Below are 21,255 nucleotides of genomic sequence, written 5' to 3' on the forward strand. Positions count from 1 at the left end.
GCAGTAAACGGGGCGGTTGTAATTGTGCCATGCTGTGCCAGAACTGAAACTTCGTTGCCCACTATCGGCTGGGCCGGGACAGCCCGCTTCGCTGGGACTATGGGACGAATCCGCAATCGGCCTGTCCACGGAAATGGGAGTGGAATAGTAGTGATGAAAGTGATGAATAAAAGTCAAATGAAGTGACATCGAGGAGGCAGTAGCAGCGTGTAGAGGGAGAGACGAGACGCTGCGGAGCTGCAGACTGAGCGGAGCCACCAACTTGTGAGATGGTGTGTGGAGCCGAAGCACGACCATCGTAAGAGACACAACTCCATACTGACGATCTAGTAATATAATAATTTGATCTTTGTTTGATCCAGAATCAACTGGGATCTGAGTTTCTCAGCGTGATAATCTGAGGTAGGATGCGGAAAGGTGGTTATAAAAAGTTGATGTTTATGAAGTTCGTGCGGAATCCTCCGATCTGTGCGCAAAGAGAGGGATGGATTTGTTGAGATGTTAAGAGTCCAGATGCACCTATACTGGAGCAGGAAATAAAACACTTCTTGTAACTAACATTAGGAGCGGGGGTATTAATTTAGTAAAGACTACCAGAATCGCCATACGTTGTAACACCAACGTGTGCACTAGTTTGTGAGTGCAGCGGAGTGATACGCTCTCCGCCTCTCCAGTCTACTTGTCTCCAGGTCCTGGAGGACATGGCTAGGGCAGACGGAGGCAAGAAGCGTTGGAAAACCGGACAAAACCTGTAAGAAAGTCGGAACTGCGGGTTCGACAGTCACAAGATAACGCGTTTCCGCGGTTTTGCCCGGTCGTCGGAGGTGAGTGAGCGGTCTGGAGTGTGGGAGTGAAGTTGTGGAGCGACATCAGGTCGGTGCTCCGGAGAGCTAACACTTAGCTTAGCTGCTCCAGGAGAAGTTCACAAAGTTTGGGGCAGGAGAAAGAGGAGGAACGGGGAAGGCTTACCGTGAGCTGGGGCCAAACTTTGGCCCCGTCGGTCCCACTTAAACACAGAACAACGTGCTCTGAGGTCAGACTCCTAAACGTGTAGTTTTAAGGTGCTTCATTGGAACTTAGACCTGAAACAAGTTGTTCTCTAAACGTCTGCTAAACCAGTTAGCCAGCTGCTGAGCCTCTGCCACTAAAATAATGGTTTATGTTGTAACTGCGTGTGTTTTCGTGCACAGTTAAATTTTAGCATCACTTACAGCTACTTTTACGGCTGCTGGGAGATTTGTGTAACATTAGACCCGTCTTTCTCAGTCCCTTTTCTCCCTTTCTCTGGGTGGGGGGTGCTCACTGCTGAGCCGATCGTTCTTCCATATTGTCTGTTTCCTGTACTCCTCACTGGACAAGCATTTCACACAGTAAAGCAAAGTATTATCCGTGAGCTCTTAACTGCAATGTCATACTGAAAGGAGAAATGGCGGCATTACTCATTGGGGCAGCTCAAAAGAGACCAACCTGCGATTTCTAACTCCTTCATGTAGGCGAGTAGAACAGAGATTTCGAAATGATTTTCATTGTTTACCACGTCCAATTGGCTTCTTTTTCAGTCCGCATGGAGTGGTTTGCCTTTGGAAAGAGCTCCAGAGGAGATTTGATCTTTTTCTTCAGCTGGTCTGCTGTACCTTGAACTGTTTAAACACATGACAGCTGTCCATGGAAAAGTGTGGAGGAATAGCAAGGCTGTGATTGTACTGTGTGTCACTTTGGGGAATTCTTAAAATGGCATTTAAAAAAAATATATATGATATACTTGGTTTTAAAAATTCAGTCATCCACAGGTTCAGGGTTTCTGAGGAAGACAAAGATTATTATTGTAAGACTGACCAAAAATCGACCTTAAATTGTGGGTTATGGTTAAGTTAGGCACTGTGCAGTCAATTAGCTGTCTTCATTTCTCCCTGCCAATGCTCATTCATTTACAGAACACTAAGTGTGGCCAAGGTTGATTTGATTTTCAGCCTTTGATGGTGAATACACAATGAACCACCAGTGTGTGAGCTCTTATCAGTTTGTAGAGAGGGATCAAGTTTATCTGAGGGATTAGTCATAGAGATTGAAATCAGCATTTGCTTTTGATTTAGTTGTCCATTCGGGTAAGTTCTATCTACCACGTGTTGATCACACAATGTTTCTTCACGTCTCAGGATGATCAGACATGTCCTTAAGTTGAAATTTATTACTTGCCATCACTCATCCGACAATGAACTGATGAATCATTGCTGATCCAGTCTGTAAGAGGCCTAGTTGCATCTGTGTTGCTGACTGGGCAGGTCAGCAAAATGAATATTTGTCACAGCCCAGTGAATGTCCAAAAAAAAGAACAAAATTAGGGACCATATTTACCAGCTGAATGTTTTTGTGTATGACTACCTGTCCTACTTAAAGGTTTCCCTTTGCATTCATGTCCATGTAGAACAATGAGAAGAGGGTGCCGTGCTGCTGGACATCTGTGGGCTGGAAGGGAGGGATGGGATGAGGGAGGAAGCAACACTTTGTAGTCACATCCTTTTTGACTAGGGCCAGTTTCACAAGCCTCCAAACAGCTGCTGGCTACAAGTGATGGCCTACTTGCATTATATAGTTTGAAGTGACATGTATCACGGCATGGCTTCATTCAGACACATTGGAGTATATTGGGATCAGTGTTAAGGTTGGAAATACATTTATGCTTTAGGAGGAGGAAACAATAGTTTGACGCAACAGTCCCTATAGACACCTGGATATAATTCATTTGAAAGTCATTGTTGACCACTGCAGAAGTGGCCAATTGTATATTACCAATATCTCATTAAATGTCTTAATATGTCTTCAAGCAGCATTTTCATCAATTTTTTTTTCATACAAATCTGAATTTAGGCTTTAAGGTCAGATTTGTTCTTTTATTTTCCTGTCAGTTGCTTGATGGATCAAGCAGCAGGTTATCTCCTTTGCCACTTTTCCATGACCACTCACTTTCCTCCATGTTCCCTGTACGTGTTCAAACAAAGGAACTGAATATGTTGACTTACACCAATAATAATAATAATAATAATAAAGAAAAACTCATATACTACAAACATTAAATAATCCATGAATTGATGGATCCCCCTTTTAACCTTACCATCCCCAATAGCTTAAGGGAACAATTGTAGTTGATTCATTGATCAAAAGCAAAGTTCCTCAGTATTTATTGCTATCCCCCTTCATTCTGTCTTCTGATAACTAGCTTGCCATTTTTTACATTTGGGCTGGGCTATTTGTATGGTTTTAAACATGCTTTTCTTGCGTTTTGTCTTTTTATATGCATGGTTGTATGAGACCTACATACAACAGCTATCAGATAGTCATTTACTTTCAGTAAGACTGGGGCTATTTTATGGAAGTGATGTTTCAAATCAAAAGGATACAAAGGACTTCTTGATTATCTTGTTGATTATGAACACTGTCACATGTTGTCACATGCTTTTTTAAAATGTATTTGAAGAGTAATGATATTTCCAAATGGCAGGAATTCTTGCCTGTAGATATGTAATGCTTGACAAACAATTTTCTGTATACACATTAATGTGTCTCTTTTCTGTTTTGCAGGTGGCTGCTGGAGTAAAACACTGACTGTATTTGTTTGAGAAGTCAGCTTGGAGAGGAACTGGGAGTTGTTGATGAGAAGTGGTCAACATCTTATTTGTAAGCCTGCCAACTGGCACCACTGAGACCTGCTGCAGTGTGTCACTTCAAATCGAGGTCCTGATCTTAGTTGCTTCAGTCTGCACCCTCAACCCCCCCATCAGTGGTGGTGACCCAGCTCCGGACAGCTTGCTGCAGGGCCCTTCCTGAGCAGCAGCAGCTGCGTCCTGCTTGCTGACTCCCCTCCCTCCCCTGCTTCCTGTCCTTGGTCAGACAAGGCTAAAGCCTCCTCTCCCCTACCCCACCCCTCATCTCTGTCAGCCTCTCATATTCTCACAAACGCACATTCACACACTGAGGAAGCTTCATTCCTTTGCTACCAACATTATTTGGGGATCATCAAGACAGGATTTGCCAACCCCCTATCTGCTTTGAGTGACCATCTACTACACATTTCGGCCTGCTGCATATACTACAACCTCTAGGATGGCGTCGCTGTCCAGTCTCTTCTCCTTCACAGGCCCAGCAGTCAAAAGCTTGCTTGGCTGGAAGCAAGGAGATGAGGAGGAGAAATGGGCAGAGAAAGCAGTGGATGCGCTTGTGAAAAAGCTGAAGAAGAGAAAAGGTGCCATGGAGGACCTGGAGAAAGCCCTGAGCTGCCCAGGGCAGCCCAGCAAGTGTGTTACCATTCCAAGATCACTGGATGGCAGGCTACAGGTTTCCCACAGAAAGGGCCTTCCTCATGTCATCTACTGCAGAGTGTGGCGCTGGCCTGACCTTCAGTCTCACCACGAGCTCAAACCCCTGGAGGTGTGTGAGTACCCATTCGGCTCCAAACAGAAGGAGGTCTGCATCAACCCATATCACTACAAGCGAGTGGAGAGTCCCGGTGGGTACTTGTTCCTCCAGGATGTATTTTGCATCACAACATATTGTCTAATCAATTAACACTTAAATTAACAACTTAATATATTTAACTTATGTACTGACAATCATTATCTTCCCACAATCAAAGATGTTCTATAAGGCACTGCAATTACCAAATCTGTTATAACTGTAATTCATACAACATATTTTTATTATTTATATAGCTGGTAGTACAAGAAAGATCAGACTGGTGTGGAGCCTTTCACATCCCTGAGCCAGAGCTCTCTTAGTAAACTGTAGAGCTGGTAAACAAACCCACAAAGGTCAGGAGGCTGTCATCACACTGGCCTGTTCCACCTACCCCCTCCATTTCACAGAAAATCAATATCACTAGCTCTTTTGGAGTCTTATTAGATTGTGAGCCTCAAGCACTCCAGATGGGGTGTGGCATCACAGAGTGGCTGACTAAATGCATAAACCACTCAGACTACACTCCCAGCACTTTCTCATTACTACACCCTCCCTCCCTCTGTTGTTCACATAAACCATCATGTACACTTGCATGATCCTGAGCGGTGGGGCTTTGGGATTGCAAACGCTTAGTTGACCTGTCAAGTATATGGATTGTATGTAAGTCTGGGAAAACTGCAGTTTATATTGTTTAAAGAAACTCTTGGTTTTTGAAGGGCAACATTGGAACCATGACATTTAGAGCCAGGATGAAATTCCAGGCTGGGGAAAACACATCATAATTTTGACAATGATAAAAATTAATATTGATGACCTATATTGTATCTTCACCAAGGCCTAAAGTGGCTTTTGAGAATTTCAGGATTGGTAGTGTTGAGCATTGTTTGGTATTGTTGATTCTAGTGAATTGGAAAGGAGTCTAATTCCTTTAGATTCCACTGTAGGTTGGTTGTGTTTTTAGCATTAAAACTTTGTTTTGGTAAATAACCCATGGCTGTGTATAAACATTTTACCTCATTAAATGACAGACTTGGACCATAACTTTGTTAACAATGTCTCATCAGTTGAACCAATGCCAGGAACCTTGACTTTTTAAAGCCTTGGTTGAATAAAACTCAGGCATTTGAAGGTTTTGTATAAGGTTTTGATATGCGGAGAAGTGTTTTTATGTTCACTTTTTCTGCAGCCCAAGTGTTACAGCGTCAGTGAGATACTTTTGCTTGATCATGCCCATGCATTAGTTGCATTTCCTTGTCACTAAGGAAAAGGACATGTTATTAGCAAGACGACAAAAGCCAGAAGGTTTCCTGATTTTCCCATGCCTTCTTTACTCCATCCAGTGCTCCCTCCTGTCCTGGTACCACGGCACAGCGAGTTCAACCCTCAGCACAGTTTGCTGGTACAGTTCCGTAACCTCACCCACAACGAGCCGCACATGCCCCTGAACGCCACCTTTCCAGAATCCTTCCAACAGCCGCACAGTGGGGGTGGCAGCAGCAGTGGTGGAGGCAGCTCTTTTTCCATCTCTCCCAACTCTCCGTATCCTCCTTCTCCAGCCAGCAGTGGTACTTACCCAAACTCGCCTGCCAGCTCGGGGCCTTCCAGTCCTTTCCAGCTCCCAGGTACGCCAAATACACGCATGTACCTGACCCTGGGAAAAGTGCCAACCTATTGTGCTTGTTATATTGTATTGTGTGTTATAGTGAGCGTTGATAAACACTGGTCTCTGGTGATTTTCTTTAAAAGTTGTATACAGAACAAGTTAAGTGTTGTTTGCAAGTAGGTGACAAGAAGTTAACCCTTTTAACACCAAAGGTTTCTGTTGTCCACCTGGACTTTTTGCTTATTTTAACCATAAAAGGGACAGAAAATGTCTTGCGAGTATGAACAATGAAGGCGCAGATTCACAGAATCTCGGCAACAGCATGAATGGAATTACTATGATAACCCTATATTGACTGTGAAGTGCAACTTTCACTTTCAGAGCAAACATTCTTGAACTCATGGTAATTTGAATTGGGGTTGTGCAAATGTGCCACCGGCGCCATGCTCAGTGTAAAAGGGTTAACCAAAGTTTAGGTGAGCACAGTTTTTGATTTGGCACATCCAGTCAATGTATAGACTATAATAAACAAAGACAGTAGGTAATTAATCATTTTACAAATCATGAATATCATAAGATTTTTACCCTTGCAAATAACTTATACATATAAACGCGGTATTTCATCACTAGGCAATAAAACAGTTTTGAGACGTAATGTTTGAGTACTCAAACATAGTCAGGTTATTTTATTTATCAAAATCAAACTACACCCCTACATGAGAACAAAGGAAATGCCAGCTAAGCAGGGACTACCAGAGCTAGGGCTGCTGGCTTCTGTCAAGGCACTGACTCAGTGGACCAGGCAACAATGTTTGCCTGTTACTGACGAGAGACACATCAGATATACTCACATTAAACTGAGTGATTTAAACAGATATTTCTTTCCATCTCATTTAATAGCTTTGATGTGTTGGCAAAAGTACGCATGACTGTTCCATTATACTTGCATTTGAGTGTATGTGAACGTTACTTGTGTGATGTGTGTGTGTGATGACTCTCACTTCAGTCTGCTCCAGTCCAGATCTGCTGATACATCTGGTGGCTGCAGCCAGTCAGACAGAAACGTTTTTTTTAATGGCAATTTGGGATTTGAGCTTATTTGTGTTGAGTCCTAATCGTTTTGGGCTATACTCACAAGCAACATAATTGTCCAAGCTTCCTCACTGCAATCTTAGTTGGGGTTTTCTGCATTGTTTTTTCCTGTGTGCCTCAGAATGGACTTGGAAAAGCTCATATTGCATCTCTGTTGGGAATGGGTTAGTATGTGGCTTAGCAAGTGAGGGATAAGTGTAATCTGACACCATTTCCGGGGTACAGATCCTGTGATGATTGTTGGAGTCTAGGGAGGTGTGTGTGTGTGTGTGTGTGTGTGTGTGTGTCCAAGTATAAGACCATTTGCCAGCAACAACTGGTCTCATCTTTACTAACTGCTCTCTTAATGTCTCAGCTGACACCCCACCCCCAGCCTACATGCCCCCTGATGAGCAGCTGGGCCAGGAGAACCAGTCCATGGATACAAGCAGCAGCCTGGTTCAACAGAACATAGCAAGAGGAGGTGAGAAACACCTACATTTAAAATAGCACAGAGCCAAAAGACAAGATTTCTCAACTGTGAACAGGAATGCTGTCAAATTTGAGGTCTTATCAAAATCAAACACAATGAACAGCATCTTATACACTTGATTTATGATTCCCGTACTCTAAAGTTCAAACAATATTTTGTTGTCTTTGACATATTTGTGCTTGCAACTCAATGCCATGTTACCATGTAACATGGCATTGGTTACATGTTACCATGTAACATGGCATTGCTGGAAAAAATACCAGCTCTTTTGCTGAACAACATAGTTTATAGTAAGGCTGAAAAAATTATCAAATTTTATGTAAAATCACAATTTCAGACATTGTGATTTACGAATTGCAAAAGGCTGCAAAGTAGAAAATACACAGCCAGCTGGACCTAGTGCTCCCTAATCAGCAGTGGCCCCAGCCTCCTGTGTATACCTCCACTTGGGAGGTGAGGGAGCAGCTTGCATGTATTCATGTCACCCAGCATGAAGACATGTTGATCAGGAGATCAATCCTAGAGGGGAGCAAAGTTTTGAAGATGTCAGTTATAATTTGTCCAAACCCCTGCAGAAGATAAAATAATGTAAAAGATTTCAACAGCAGCTCATGCACACCATTTCATGCATTTTGAATTGATGGCCTATGCAGTATCTAACAGAACGCTCAATCCACCTGCGATGGATCTGTGATTGTAACTTACCAGTAGTGTGCTTTCATCAGTTCCACATCTGTAGCTTTACGTCAGCTTTTGTTAACCCCCCCCACCCCACCCCAAAAAAAAAACAACATATTGCTTTTTTTTATTATTAAAAAAATAACAAACGCATTTTCAGAGGTCCCAGCAGAATGCATTTTTGTGAGCTTTTTATCCATGTTGCAGAGGAAGTAGCCTTCTAATAGCTACATTTATGTGCTTCTGTTTACGTGTACATTTGTGAAAGTCAGGGTTTTAGTAGAACTGATTATGACAATTTTTCTTTTTAATCTGACTTGTTGTGCAATTTCCCAGATGTGCAACCAGTAGAGTATGAGGAGCCGAGCCACTGGTGCTCTATTGTCTATTATGAGCTCAACAATCGTGTAGGTGAGGCTTACCATGCCTCCTCAACCAGCGTGCTTGTGGATGGCTTCACTGACCCATCAAACAACAAGAACCGCTTCTGCCTCGGACTTTTGTCCAATGTCAACCGCAACTCCACAATTGAAAACACTCGTCGACACATTGGCAAAGGTAATTTCCACACACAAGGTGCTGAGAACAGCATTTTGTTCTTGCAGAGTAGTGGTTTGTATGTCCTGACCGTGAGTCTTCTCTGTTTTCCAGGAGTGCACCTGTACTATGTGGGAGGGGAGGTGTATGCTGAGTGCCTCAGTGACACCAGCATTTTTGTTCAGAGCCGTAACTGTAATTACCACCATGGCTTCCATCCCACTACTGTCTGCAAGATCCCCAGTGGATGTAGCCTCAAGATTTTCAACAACCAGGAGTTTGCTCAGCTCCTGGCACAGTCAGTCAACCATGGCTTTGAGGCAGTCTATGAGCTTACCAAGATGTGTACTATTAGGATGAGTTTTGTTAAGGTAAGGGCTTCACGAAGGTTGTAGACAAAAGGGGGGGACTTTTTGGCATACATCATGATTTCTTTTAACAACAAGCTGTATTGGCATTATTCTCACTGTGTCATTTGTCCTGCCTGCTCACAGGGCTGGGGAGCTGAGTACCACAGGCAGGATGTCACCAGCACCCCCTGCTGGATTGAGGTGCACCTACATGGACCCCTCCAGTGGCTGGACAAGGTGCTAACACAAATGGGTTCGCCTCTCAACCCAATCTCCTCTGTGTCCTAATGGTGGACAAGTGGAGCTTGGAGATCTTTTTTTTTTAATTATTATTATTTTTTTTTTAATTCTTCCCCCCCCCCCCCTCAGTGATTTTTATAATTTAAGGCAGTCTTAATGGCTGAACTGTTTACACTTACTTTGGGAAGGGAAAATGAACTCTGGCTAGAAATTCAGCAACAACAAAAGCAGCAGCAGCAGCCAGAAGATGTTACAAGCAAATACCTGGAGAAAGAGAGGCATAAGGAATACCCAAGTATCAGTAACTACATGGACACACTACTGCTTGACAATGCCACAACACCTGCAAGAATTGACGGCTCTGTCGTCAAGTTTGAATCTAGCAATGTTAATTTTTCACCTTTTTTATTTTTTCTCCTCCTCAAATAATTTTTTTTCCTCTGTATGTGTATAATGAAGCAAGACTGTTTCAGTTCTGTTATGTCTAGCAGACAAATTGGAATTTTACTGAACACCTTTCTTACATTGTTGTCTCGGTGTTGAATACTTACAAGTAAGATGTAGGCATGATTATGTTTACCATTAGACTCTGATATAACAAATGCTTCATTTTTATAGTCTCTACTGCTAGAAATGAACACTGAGCTACTGCTTTTTAAGAAAGTTATGTATGCCAACCTGATAGATTTGTTATTGGGAGATCAATCACTGAACAACTTTTAACACGCCATAAGCTAACAACAGTGTGAAATTTACATCTATTGCAATAGAAGTAGTTGTTTATGATATAATCAGACAATGGGTATCATCATTATAACAGTGTTTTTTTTTTTTTTGTTTTTTTTTTTTTGTTTTTGTACTCAAGCTCAAGTAAGAGTGAATGATTTTTCCATACTCACTGTATTAACAATATTGTGCACTGTGGATTTTCCAGGCATATTAAATTTTGGCGTGGGTACCAAGGCATTATGTTGATAGATAATTGAATACGTTAGCGCAAAGAAATAAACAGGTCATTTGTTAACAATGATTGCTTATTTTTCTGTTCTTCTGTGCTTTCACATTTTAGAAATCTTTAGCAAGACGCAAGTAACAGTTAACAGTGACTTCTTGAGCTCATGAAGGGCATATATATTACCAACATAACCAACCATGTTCTTCCGTTACCTTTTGACACCTCTGATACTCGTGTGAAAATCTGGTATTAGATGTACGTGGTCAAAAATGCAGACCTATTTTAATGTCAGAACCGTAGCACTTTCTCATTCGAATGACATGATCCCACTCTTTGTCATACAGGCCTGTCTTAGTTCAATCTTTGACATAAGAATAAGCCCAAGAGCATGATGCCCCATCAGTTTGTGTGTTCCAACAGATACATACCAATCTGCTTCTTGTCAGATATTACTATTGCATTGTCCTGTTAGTAGACTACTTATCAGCTTTTGGTTAGTTCTAAATTTGTGTTTTAAATTCAAAGATTCATGTTGTTTCTGTTATTTCATGTAAAATGTAGTTATTCACATATTCATGAAAGCATTTTGAATAACTATTTTCTTATTTAAAATAAGAAATAATAATCTTGTAATCTTATTTATTTTGACTTGTCAGATAAGTTTAAACAGAAACTCCAGTCTTAATAAATTACCCAAAACATAAGATACACAGTATTTCATAAAGCCATGTTAAGGGATGGATCAAGCACAGTCACCACCTCCCCATATTACACATTGAAATAGTTTTAAGTAGGGAAGCGATGAAGCAGAATATCAGTTAAGCCGAGAGCAAGATGAGAGTTCTATTCATTGTTGTACTTAATCACACTTCTTGGGAACAAAAAGATCCCATACGCACTATCCTTATATTCAACATAGTGTTGTGTTACTGAAATAAAAGCTAGATTTGCTCCATAAAATCTATTAACTTTGAAACTACTTCATCAAAAGTCTTATTTCACTTTAACAACAGTTTAAGAACAATGCTTTCTTATAGTGGAGAGATGTTACAAATCGATGAATTAAATGTACCCAATTTGTCCTGGATGAAGATAAATCAGACCTTGATCCATGTGCTCATCACAGCCGGCCTTACAACTCCCGATTGGTCCACGTTGGTATTTACCGTAACACTCCTAAAACACCGGCACTCGCTTACAACGCCTACGAAGACGAAGCACTGTATTAGTCCCACAAAAACGACACAGGACATCAGCGGTTCAACACAAACACCGAGTCTCAGCTAAAGTCTCTATCTGACCCATTTTTCCACCGACCAAGTGACAGTAAACAACAGGGCGACGTGCCATCGAAATAACTCTTGCGTCATTTTACCTTATCGGCCGGATGTGAGGTGGCTCCTGAGGAGCAAGCCAAAGATAAACACGTATCGCGACGAACAGGGGCGAGGATATTAAATTAGACCAAGAGACTTCTGTAAAACCACCTAAATGGAGTAGCTGTGTAAAATATACAGGTTCTAGCAGTAGAGGAAACGTCCTGCAAAACAACAAGGAGCCGGACTTTGAAGGCGTCGACTGGGTAAGTCCCGCAGTCAGCAAGCTAGCATTAGCTAACTGCCGCTAACCAACCCGGTTACCTGTCGCTGACTGTGAGATACATTTGTGGAGGACCGAAACGGAACTAATGCAGACAAAAAGCTCTACATCTAGCTTTGTGAGACAACCACACGTTTGCAAGGTGATAATTTCTGCTTTCTTGACAGGCTGTCACAGCCTTAGTTTCACTCCCGAGACTTAATTTTAGCACATTAGCTTGAATATTAGCGAGCAGAGTTAGCTGAGAAAGCTGCCTCCTCAGCAGGAAGGTAAATGTTGTAAGAGATTAGTCGGTTCGTTGTGTTACTGAGAATATGACCTGTGTTGTACAATAAACGGCGGTGCTGCAGTAGTAGTACACAAAGCTAACGCGAAAGCCCTTTGTAAGAACACACCATTGTGAAAGATGAAGTTTTATCCCGAAGTCCCATCATCGATTGCAAATCACAATGCTTGTTTCAAAGTGGTATTTGTGTATTAGTACATGTACTGAGATTCAGCACTTATTCACACAGCAGATTAACAGCTCTACATAGTCTCACCAGATCAAATGGGCTCAAACAGGCCTGAAAGTTTTCTGTTTGTTGATCAGGTGTAGTTGTCACTGGAAAACAGTTTGGTTAAACTTGAGACCCTGCAGGGAATCCTTAGATATGTATTTGAAACACAAAATGAGATTTGACATCAAAATTAATCACCATATTCTGATCTGGAGTGAGTCGTAAAAACAGCAAACAGCAAACAGCATTGCAATACTTTTCACTCTGCTTTGCATTAAGTGAGGCAGGTTTCTCCTTTTACAGGCAAACTTACATCAGTGGTGTCAGACACACAGAGTTTGATGATGATCAGTTAAGCAATGTGAGCTTTATCATTGGCTTAAAGGCATTACTTTTGAGAATGCCAAATAGTAGTAGTATGGGGCTGACTTTTCACAAGTTTGTTCAGAGTCAGCAAGTTATGAAGACATTCTCTGATTAACAGTGATACACAGACATACCAATCTATTATGATCAATTTAACAATTTTGATTATAGTTCAACTTCACTGGATTAAATGGACAGTAATAGATACATTGGCCTAGTTTTAGTTAGATAATTTGATTATACAGATGTTACATGGGAATGAGTGGTTTGTCATTGGCTCTTTCTTTACACAATCATGGAGGCAAAAACTAGATGCTTCGGGACATAGAGGTGTTGGCTGGTATTCCATCAATAGGAAAAGACCTTTACATGGCCCAGTTTTCTTTATTTCTTTGGTTGGGTTTTGAAGAACAACGAAGAAACAGCTTTAATAGATAACTCACGGGTTGTCAAAGATTTCTGACCATATACATCATAGGGCTTTGTTCAGACTAAATATAACAGAGATGGCTCTTCAGAAATATACTTTCCAGTGACGTTTCACCCTTTATTTGCATGTTCTGCTACATCAGTCAGCAGCATCTTTCTTCTTGTGTGTCCACATATATTTCCCTTCCATAGTATTTGAAGCTGAGTCCAAAATGGTGCGTGCAGCTTTGGTGACCGCCACCAGTCTGGCACTGACTGGGGCTGTTGTAGCACATGCTTACTTCCTCAAACATCAGTTCTACCCAACAGTGGTCTACCTCACCAAGAGCAGCCCCAGCATGGCGGTAAGAGAAATTACTACTGATATAAATATGTTTACATTTGGCAATGTCCCCAAAAAGGCAATATCTGTTAAATTGTGACCAATCTGCGTTTTTGTGTCTGTTTTATGCTATCAGGTGTTGTACATTCAGGCCTTTGTGCTGGTGTTTCTGTTGGGAAAGTTCATGAGGAAGGTCTTTTTTGGACAACTGAGGGCTGCAGAAATGGAGGTAGAGTTCTGTTTGTGCAGTGATTGCAAAGGTTAATGTGTGCTATAGTGTGCGTTATAAATGAAAATAATGAATCCAGCCAGACTTAATGTTTTCTTTTTTTATCTACCTCTGCCATCAGCACCTCATCGAACGCTCCTGGTACGCAGTGACTGAGACGTGCCTGGCATTCACTGTGTTCAGGGATGACTTCTCCCCTCGCTTTGTCGCCCTCTTCACCCTCCTGCTCTTCCTTAAGTGCTTCCACTGGCTGGCCGAGGACCGGGTGGACTTTGTGAGTGAAGATAGACAAACAACTTCCTCATCTTATACAGTACCCTGCCCACTTCCTTCACTGTCCCAGTATGCAGTGCATTGCTTAAAGGTAGCAAGGAAACATGGGACACAGGATGAAGCAGATGGTGTGTGAACATGGCTGCATGCCAGAGTTGAACAAACATCAGTATGTGACCTTATGCTGCTGATAATGCAGTTACACATTAAGTGTTAAGCTGCCCTGACTGTGCTGGGAATTGGAGTTTCAGTTAAAAGCCTTTGAGCAAATAGAAATATTTTCTTGTTTTGTGAGAAAGTTTTACTAAACTGTTTTTAGTAGTCAAATAATTTCTGTGCTGCTTTATTACCAGATCATGACACAGTTGATACAGTTGTGCTCTTTTATTCAGAGTACATATGTAAGAAAGGAAACTAACATTTAATTTTCCATATTTTTCTCATAGATGGAACGGAGTCCTAACATTTCCTGGGTTTTCCACTTGAGAGTATTATGTAAGTATGCTATCCACCATTACAGATCTCAGTCTGTTGCCCTTGTGAGTTGGGATTTCTTACTTTTTAGCTTTCACTTCCCCCTTTAACACTTGAATTTCCATTAATTCTGGTTCTGAAACAAGTCTATGACTTAAACGAAACTGTATGCAAATTGCTATATTTTAACGTCAGACCAGGTGCTCCACTGTTTAACAGAGCCCCAAGGCAACAGATCAATGTTGAAGGCCACAAAACTCAAAGTAGCACTAATTAGTGGGCCCATTTGTTTACCTCTGACTTTTTGTATTTGAGTTAAGGACAGCTGTTTGTTTTGGGCAAATACAAAGATACTTTTTTTTGTATTTGTGTGAGGCTTCTGTATTTACAGGTACATCAACCCCTCATAGAAGTGTTACTCAGTGCTGTTCTCTATTCTCTGCAGCTCTCATGGGACTACTAGGTGTCTTGGACTTCCTGTTTGTCAACCATGCCTGTCACAGCATCATTACCAGAGGAGCCTCAGTCCAGCTTGTTTTTGGATTTGAGGTTTGTCCTGTTTGCGTAGAATTAAATTAAAAGTGCTAGTCCTAAATTTGCTATTGCTTCATAGCGGGTGGTAGCATTAACAGCTGCTTTCTGACCAGTCAAGAAGAGACATTGTGAGTTCAGAATTATACATCTTTCCTTTACTCACTATGTTTCTATTGAAGTTAGAATGCTAATCATCTAGCCCTTTCCCACTTTTCTTACTTTAGGCTAGTGATTCAGTGTAGCCTCCAGTGAGACACTACATTAGGTGTCAGACAAAATGTACAAACATTCACATAAACATTGAATAATGTTATCCCAAAATGTCCAATCTGCACCATCAATATCTGATAGTTTGAAGGGAAATATGATTGCTTCAAGTTGTCAAATGAATTGAAGGAATTGCCCTCATTGTCTACTACATGAGTAGGGAACGCACATATTGATTTTGCCACTTAACTTAGTTAAATGCTTTTCATAGTCTCATTCCTTTCATTGACTTGTTAATATGCACACAGAGCATTGAAGATCAAATTTTAAAAGAGGTTTCTCCCTTTTTATCAGTATGCCATCCTTCTCACCATGGTGCTGACAACCTTCATCAAGTATGTCCTGCACACCGTTGACCTGCAGAGTGAGAATCCCTGGGACAACAAAGCCGTCTATATGCTCTATACTGAGCTTTTCACAGGTACTGTTTCCAACTGGAATTCAAAATAGTGTTGTTGTTTTTTTTTTTTCAGACAACAAATAACAAATACTTCAAATGTATATGAAGTAAAAAGTGAAATGATGTCTGTCTATCTTGATGCAATGTTTTCTTGTTATATTTTACTAAAGGCTTCATCAAAGTGCTCCTGTACATTGCCTTCATGACCATCATGATAAAGGTCCACACCTTCCCCTTGTTCGCTATTCGCCCCATGTATCTGGCTATGAGGTAAGAAAGTTTGCCATCTCTGTGTTTTAACTGTAGTCCTATTATGTCGTTCTTCTTCTAATGTGTGTCATCAATTAAATGTCAGTTCACTCCAATTTGATGATGGTGTTTCATGTTTTAAGTATTATCGAAAAAATAAGCTTTAATTAGAATTAAATATCAGTTTAAACCTAATTAGCTTGATTTCATATTTAAGTCATTTTTTTGTGTTGTTTACCCATCAGGCAGTTCAAGAAAGCTGTAACAGATGCTATAATGTCTCGGAGAGCCATTCGCAATATGAATACACTGTGAGTAATGTTAAACCTTTTACTGATTGCTCTGTGTTGGATTGTGTTTTTTATCATTTGGTTGGACAAAAGAGGGATTTAAACTCTCATTTAATGATAAGAACAATGGTATTTATGCAAATTAATGTCCATTGTCTCCTGTTTGCTGTACTGTACACTAGAGGATTTTAGGTGTATAAATCTAGTATTTCTGATTGTGATATTCAAACTCTGTCTTAAAGAGTTGTTAAGTCATAAATGTGGGTCAATTCTTTTGTTCAGATACCCTGATGCTACTCCTGAAGATCTGCAGGCTTCTGACAATGTCTGCATTATCTGTCGAGAGGATATGGTCACTGGAGCCAAGAAACTACCTTGTAATCACATTTTCCACTCCAGGTAAACACTCTGTTTGCAGTCTGGAATTTTTCCTGTTGAGTCAAAGCAACTTGAACGTTAAACACAGTCAGTGTTTTACTGTGTAAACATGGGCTCCATCTGTTTTCTGCTTTTTAGCATTCAAATCATTTGTTATCGTCTTTGCTTTACACAGCTGCTTGCGCTCGTGGTTCCAGAGACAGCAGACCTGTCCTACCTGTCGCATGGATGTCCTAAGAGCCTCGAATAATAATCAGACTCCTCCCCCAGCTCAGGCTCCACCTCCTGCTCCAGCAGCCCCTGCCAACAACCCTGCAGCCCCACCTGGTAATGGTAAGGATCATCAGTTAAATGAGAAGCCAATCTATGCCTGCACCTTTCACAGCACAAAATGTCTGTAATGTGGCCTCTCTCAGCTGCAAAACACCAACTGTAGCATTCCTCTGAAACAGCTTATGTAATGCTGCACATTCCAATAGCTGAGAGTAATATTTCACCTTGGTACATTTAGCTCTTTTGAAGGTAGGATGTACCTCTACACAAAGTGGTGCGGTCTTAAAGCTCCTATCAGCCCATTCATCCAAGGTCTTACATACCATCTGAGTCACGTATCTATTCACACACTGTTTTACTAACTGGTCCAGAACTACTCTGTGGTTCTTAATAAAATAAGCTCAGTCCTCCAGCCCTCCTTAGCCTAAGTAGTGAGCCGTCTTACTGGTAATACTGACCTCTGTGCAGTGTGTTTTCATTATGTTGTTAATACTCGTTCTTTCATTTATCTGCAACCACTTATCCATTTCTTGGTTTGTGGGAGGTGCTGGAGCACCACCATCACAGGGCCAACACACAGAGACAGACAGAGACCAACAACCACTCACCCTCAGACTTACGGACAATTTAGAGTCACCTATTAACCCAAACATGATGTCTTTGGTTGGTGGAGGAGGAACCCACACAGGCACGGGGAGAACATGCAAACTCTGCTCAGAAAGGCCTCAGGCTGGGAACTGAACCTTTGACTTTCTTATTGTGGGGTAACAGCATTGACCGCTATGGGGCCATGCTGCCCATGTTGTGAATAATCCACAAGTAAATTTACATTTGGATCTTTTCCCTCTCTTTCTCTCCAGTGGCGCCGGGCATGTTACCGGGCTTCCCACCTGGCGTTTTCCCCTTCTGGGGTCCCTTCCCTGCAGTTCCTCCTCCAGCTGCAGCGGCTGGAGCTCCTGGTGCTCCTGATGCTCCACAAAGCAGCACAGAGGCTACACAGGCAGCTGGTGAGGATACATAACACTTTCACGATCAAATTTATCCGTGATATTATATGAACCAAAACAGTTACCTTATCTTGTGACCAAGATACATGTGTTATTACAGGCTGTGCGCTCTAAAATAGTTGAGCAGTGAGATAGCCAAGGGTACAAAGGAGAATATATATCTGTTTGTTTTGGTTAATAGTTGTTTCAAACTGGAACCAGAAGACAGGAATGTACATTTTTTTTATACAGGAGATGAGTAATGTCAGACATGACACCAAATGTGGTGGTGTTGGATCTACCCAGCTCATCAGAGTGTGTGTTTGCATTTCCATCAGGAACCAGCCAGCCCACGTCATCCACTGCAGACAACTCCACAGCAGCAGCTGCTCCTGGATCAGCCATCCCAGGCTTCCCCTTCTCCTTTCCTCCTCCTCCCTTCCCCACTGCACCGTGGCTGCCCATGCCACCCCCCCCTCCCTTCGGTGAGCACACATGCTCAGTACTGCCCTTAAAACTGCAAACTAAAACCAATAAACACTAGGGAACTCAGTGACACTGTGTTGTCAAAAGATGACTTGTCACAGATTAGAAGATTAAAAGGCAGTGGAACTTCTCCAACCTACATGGTCAGACAGTCGGTGTTCCACAAGAAGAAAAATGTGCAGAATTAGCGGTATGTGGCTGAGCCATATATTTCATGACTTTGTCCAACTTCTTCTCTCAGCCTTTGTTTAGAGAAATGATGATAGAATGACCATGCTTTCCTTTCATACTTCCTGTTGAGTGTATGTTCACTGCTGTCAGTCAAATAATCATGAGTTAAACTGAAATTGAAAATAATTTTTGTTGCTCATTGTTGGGCTGAGTGAATCGTTGAGTGGAGTTGAAGTGAAGACCCAGGCTTCTTCAGTGAGAGCCTGTCAAAGATTCTTATACGTTTGATATGAGCAGTGACTTCAGCTTTGAGAACAACAGTGAGAACATTTGCCTTCTTTCTCCTCTCTCCTCCTCCAGTGTCATCAATGCCCCCCCCCCCTCCATCTCTGTCAAGGATGTCTGAGGAGGAGCTGAGAGAGCTGGAGGCAGAAGGCCGGCGTGGCCTTGAGGCCCGTCTCCAGTGTCTCCAAAACATCCACACTCTGCTGGATGCTGCTATGCTCAACATCCACCACTACCTCAGCACTGTCGCCACACTCACGTAACCACACCTCACTGGTTCTTTTGTGTTAATGGTTTCAGTCATATTTGTTCAGCCTCGGCTCTATTAAAGGAGCAAAGTGTTGATACTTGAAGTTGGAGTGAAGTGGTCAGCTTGTGTGGAGATGTTGAAACTTAAGAAAGCTCACTGAGGAAAGGAAAATGTCCTATGATTCATTGTCCTTTTTCTGCTTCACCCCACAGTCCTCCTCGAGCTGAGGGCAGCACTGGAGAAACCAGCGGGACAAACCACAGAGCTTCATCACCTGCAGCCAGCAGCAGCACAGAGACCCCCAACCAGGAGAAGGACTCTCCCAGCTGTGAGTGAACTGACAGTGTGTCGAAAAACTGGAACATTCAATCACGTATTTACTAACTTCTGTGTTTTAAATTTTCAGTTGATCAAGAGAGTGCTGCTGCGGTCTCCTCTCAGCCCGCTGACTCCACCTCTGCTGCCTCAGACACAGAAAGAAAAGACATAATGGATGATGGTGCGGTGGAGGATGAGGATGGAGAACCAAATGCCGCCGAACTGAGGCGCCGTCGCCTTCGTAAGCTGGAATCATCGTCGTCATCGCCTCTCCCGGACAACTGATCCATGTGTTTGGACATATCACTCTTGGACCAATAGGAACACTGAGCTGATCAATCTTTTTTTTTTTTTTTTTTGGAGGGGGGGAGGTTCTTCACTGCATCTCCCTCATGGCTTTCGCCTGCCACAGGCTCAGGTTTCTAACTGTGTCGAATTGTACTCTTGCTGCCAGAAAATGCAGCGATCTTTAGCGCTTATCTGAACTGTTTGTCAGCAATAGCGCAACTTTGTTTTTTGTTTTTTCCTCTCTCTCTTCCATCACCTTTTCTCCAGAATGACTACTGCAATAAGAGTACGGCAGGTGTTCTAAGTTTAATCAGGTGGAAGAGGAGTCCTCTCATCAGCCCCAGATATTTGGTCAATGTGAGAATCTGTGGCAATGGATTTGGGTGTGTGCTAGTTTTACTGTCAGTTACTTTGCCTGCACTTTGATTTTTGTTTAATGAAGCTTTCTTCAGTGTGAAGGTGGTCCCAATCATCACACCAACATGTTACACAGAACATGGATCAGTCTCAGATCCACTGAATTCAAATCAACCCAATTATTTGCTTTAGCTTTTTTGTTTTTTCTTGAACATGCGTCATTCTTCTGTCTCCTGGTCTATCCATGTTGCCACTGCAGACGCTCTAACATACTGATTTATTTGAATGTGTACATACTGTATAGAGTTTTAATAGGACGATCTGTACATAATGCAGAATAAACTGTTTGACTGAAGTGGCAGTGGCACAACATGCTAGTTTGTATGTTCACAGACTGATGCCAGTGAGCTGCAATGTGTTCAAGTGAAGTTCTTTAGCTGTGGACTCTGTCCTGCAGCCTCCCTTGCTGCAGCGCTTTAATGTTGCCATTGAATTAAAGATTGAGCTGTCAAATTCAAAGTCACTCACTCACTACACACAGATCTTCTTTCAGGTTAGTTTTGTAAAAAAAAAAAAAAAAAATTTACAGGACTTGAAAAAACCTGGTCGATTGTAGCTTTTTAAAATGGATGAGTGGTTCTGTGAGGCCAAATTGTTACATTCATTTCATAAAGTCTTAAATAATTTAAGATGTGAATCATGTCTGCAGCCAAAATTGTCTTAATATTTTGTGTTGATACTTACTAGAATGAAAATGCACATTTCCTTTACATTCTCACCTACAAGTCTTAGTTTCTAGGTTTTTGTCCTGCTAATCATTGCACCAACTGGAAAATATCTCTATTTTCTACACAATTGGTACTCAATAACATAGCTCTTTCCAGGTAACTGACATTGAAATATTTTTATATTGCAGGCCCAGAAATGAATGTATGGGTAAGATTAAAGTTTTCATAATACATTTGGAAAATGTTACACTGACGTAATGAAAAAAGTCAGATATAAAAGCAAGCATGATGTTCATTGTGTGAAAGCTAGTTTGATTGGATGTAGAGACATGGGAAAGCTGACTGGAGGGCTTAAAAGAACATCTGAAAATATTATACGTGCTCTGTTTGGGACTAATAAAATGTTTTGTTGTAAATGGACTAC

At 41.7% G+C, this 21,255-nt stretch overlaps 2 protein-coding genes across 3 annotated transcripts; both read left to right on the top strand.

Annotated features, from left to right (window-relative positions):
• Window positions 1-112: 112 nt before the first annotated feature.
• smad5 (SMAD family member 5) lies at window positions 113-10,737 on the top strand. Of its 2 annotated transcripts, none has more exons than XM_029512713.1 (7): window positions 113-298; window positions 3,580-4,504; window positions 5,793-6,074; window positions 7,503-7,610; window positions 8,634-8,855; window positions 8,949-9,205; window positions 9,329-10,737. In XM_029512713.1, the coding sequence occupies exons 2-7, from the start codon at window positions 4,102-4,104 to the stop codon at window positions 9,470-9,472; spliced, it is 1,416 nt and encodes a 471-aa protein (XP_029368573.1). In that variant the 5' UTR covers window positions 113-298; window positions 3,580-4,101; the 3' UTR covers window positions 9,473-10,737. The 2 variants fall into 2 exon arrangements, with proteins under 2 accessions (XP_029368573.1, XP_029368572.1); XM_029512712.1 differs by lacking the exon at window positions 113-298 and adding an exon at window positions 690-824.
• An 887-nt stretch (window positions 10,738-11,624) lies between these two features.
• Window positions 11,625-21,251, top strand: syvn1 (synovial apoptosis inhibitor 1, synoviolin). Its single transcript, XM_029511900.1, has 16 exons — window positions 11,625-11,961; window positions 13,466-13,617; window positions 13,732-13,824; window positions 13,946-14,098; window positions 14,544-14,592; window positions 15,017-15,120; window positions 15,667-15,793; window positions 15,943-16,042; window positions 16,267-16,332; window positions 16,594-16,710; window positions 16,865-17,022; window positions 17,823-17,969; window positions 18,287-18,433; window positions 18,966-19,149; window positions 19,353-19,468; window positions 19,547-21,251. The coding sequence occupies exons 2-16, from the start codon at window positions 13,486-13,488 to the stop codon at window positions 19,741-19,743; spliced, it is 1,890 nt and encodes a 629-aa protein (XP_029367760.1). The 5' UTR covers window positions 11,625-11,961; window positions 13,466-13,485; the 3' UTR covers window positions 19,744-21,251.
• The last annotated feature ends 4 nt before the right edge of the window (window positions 21,252-21,255 follow it).

This window comes from Echeneis naucrates, chromosome 10 (genome assembly GCF_900963305.1).
Source record: "Echeneis naucrates chromosome 10, fEcheNa1.1, whole genome shotgun sequence".
Lineage (NCBI taxonomy): Eukaryota > Metazoa > Chordata > Actinopteri > Carangiformes > Echeneidae > Echeneis > Echeneis naucrates.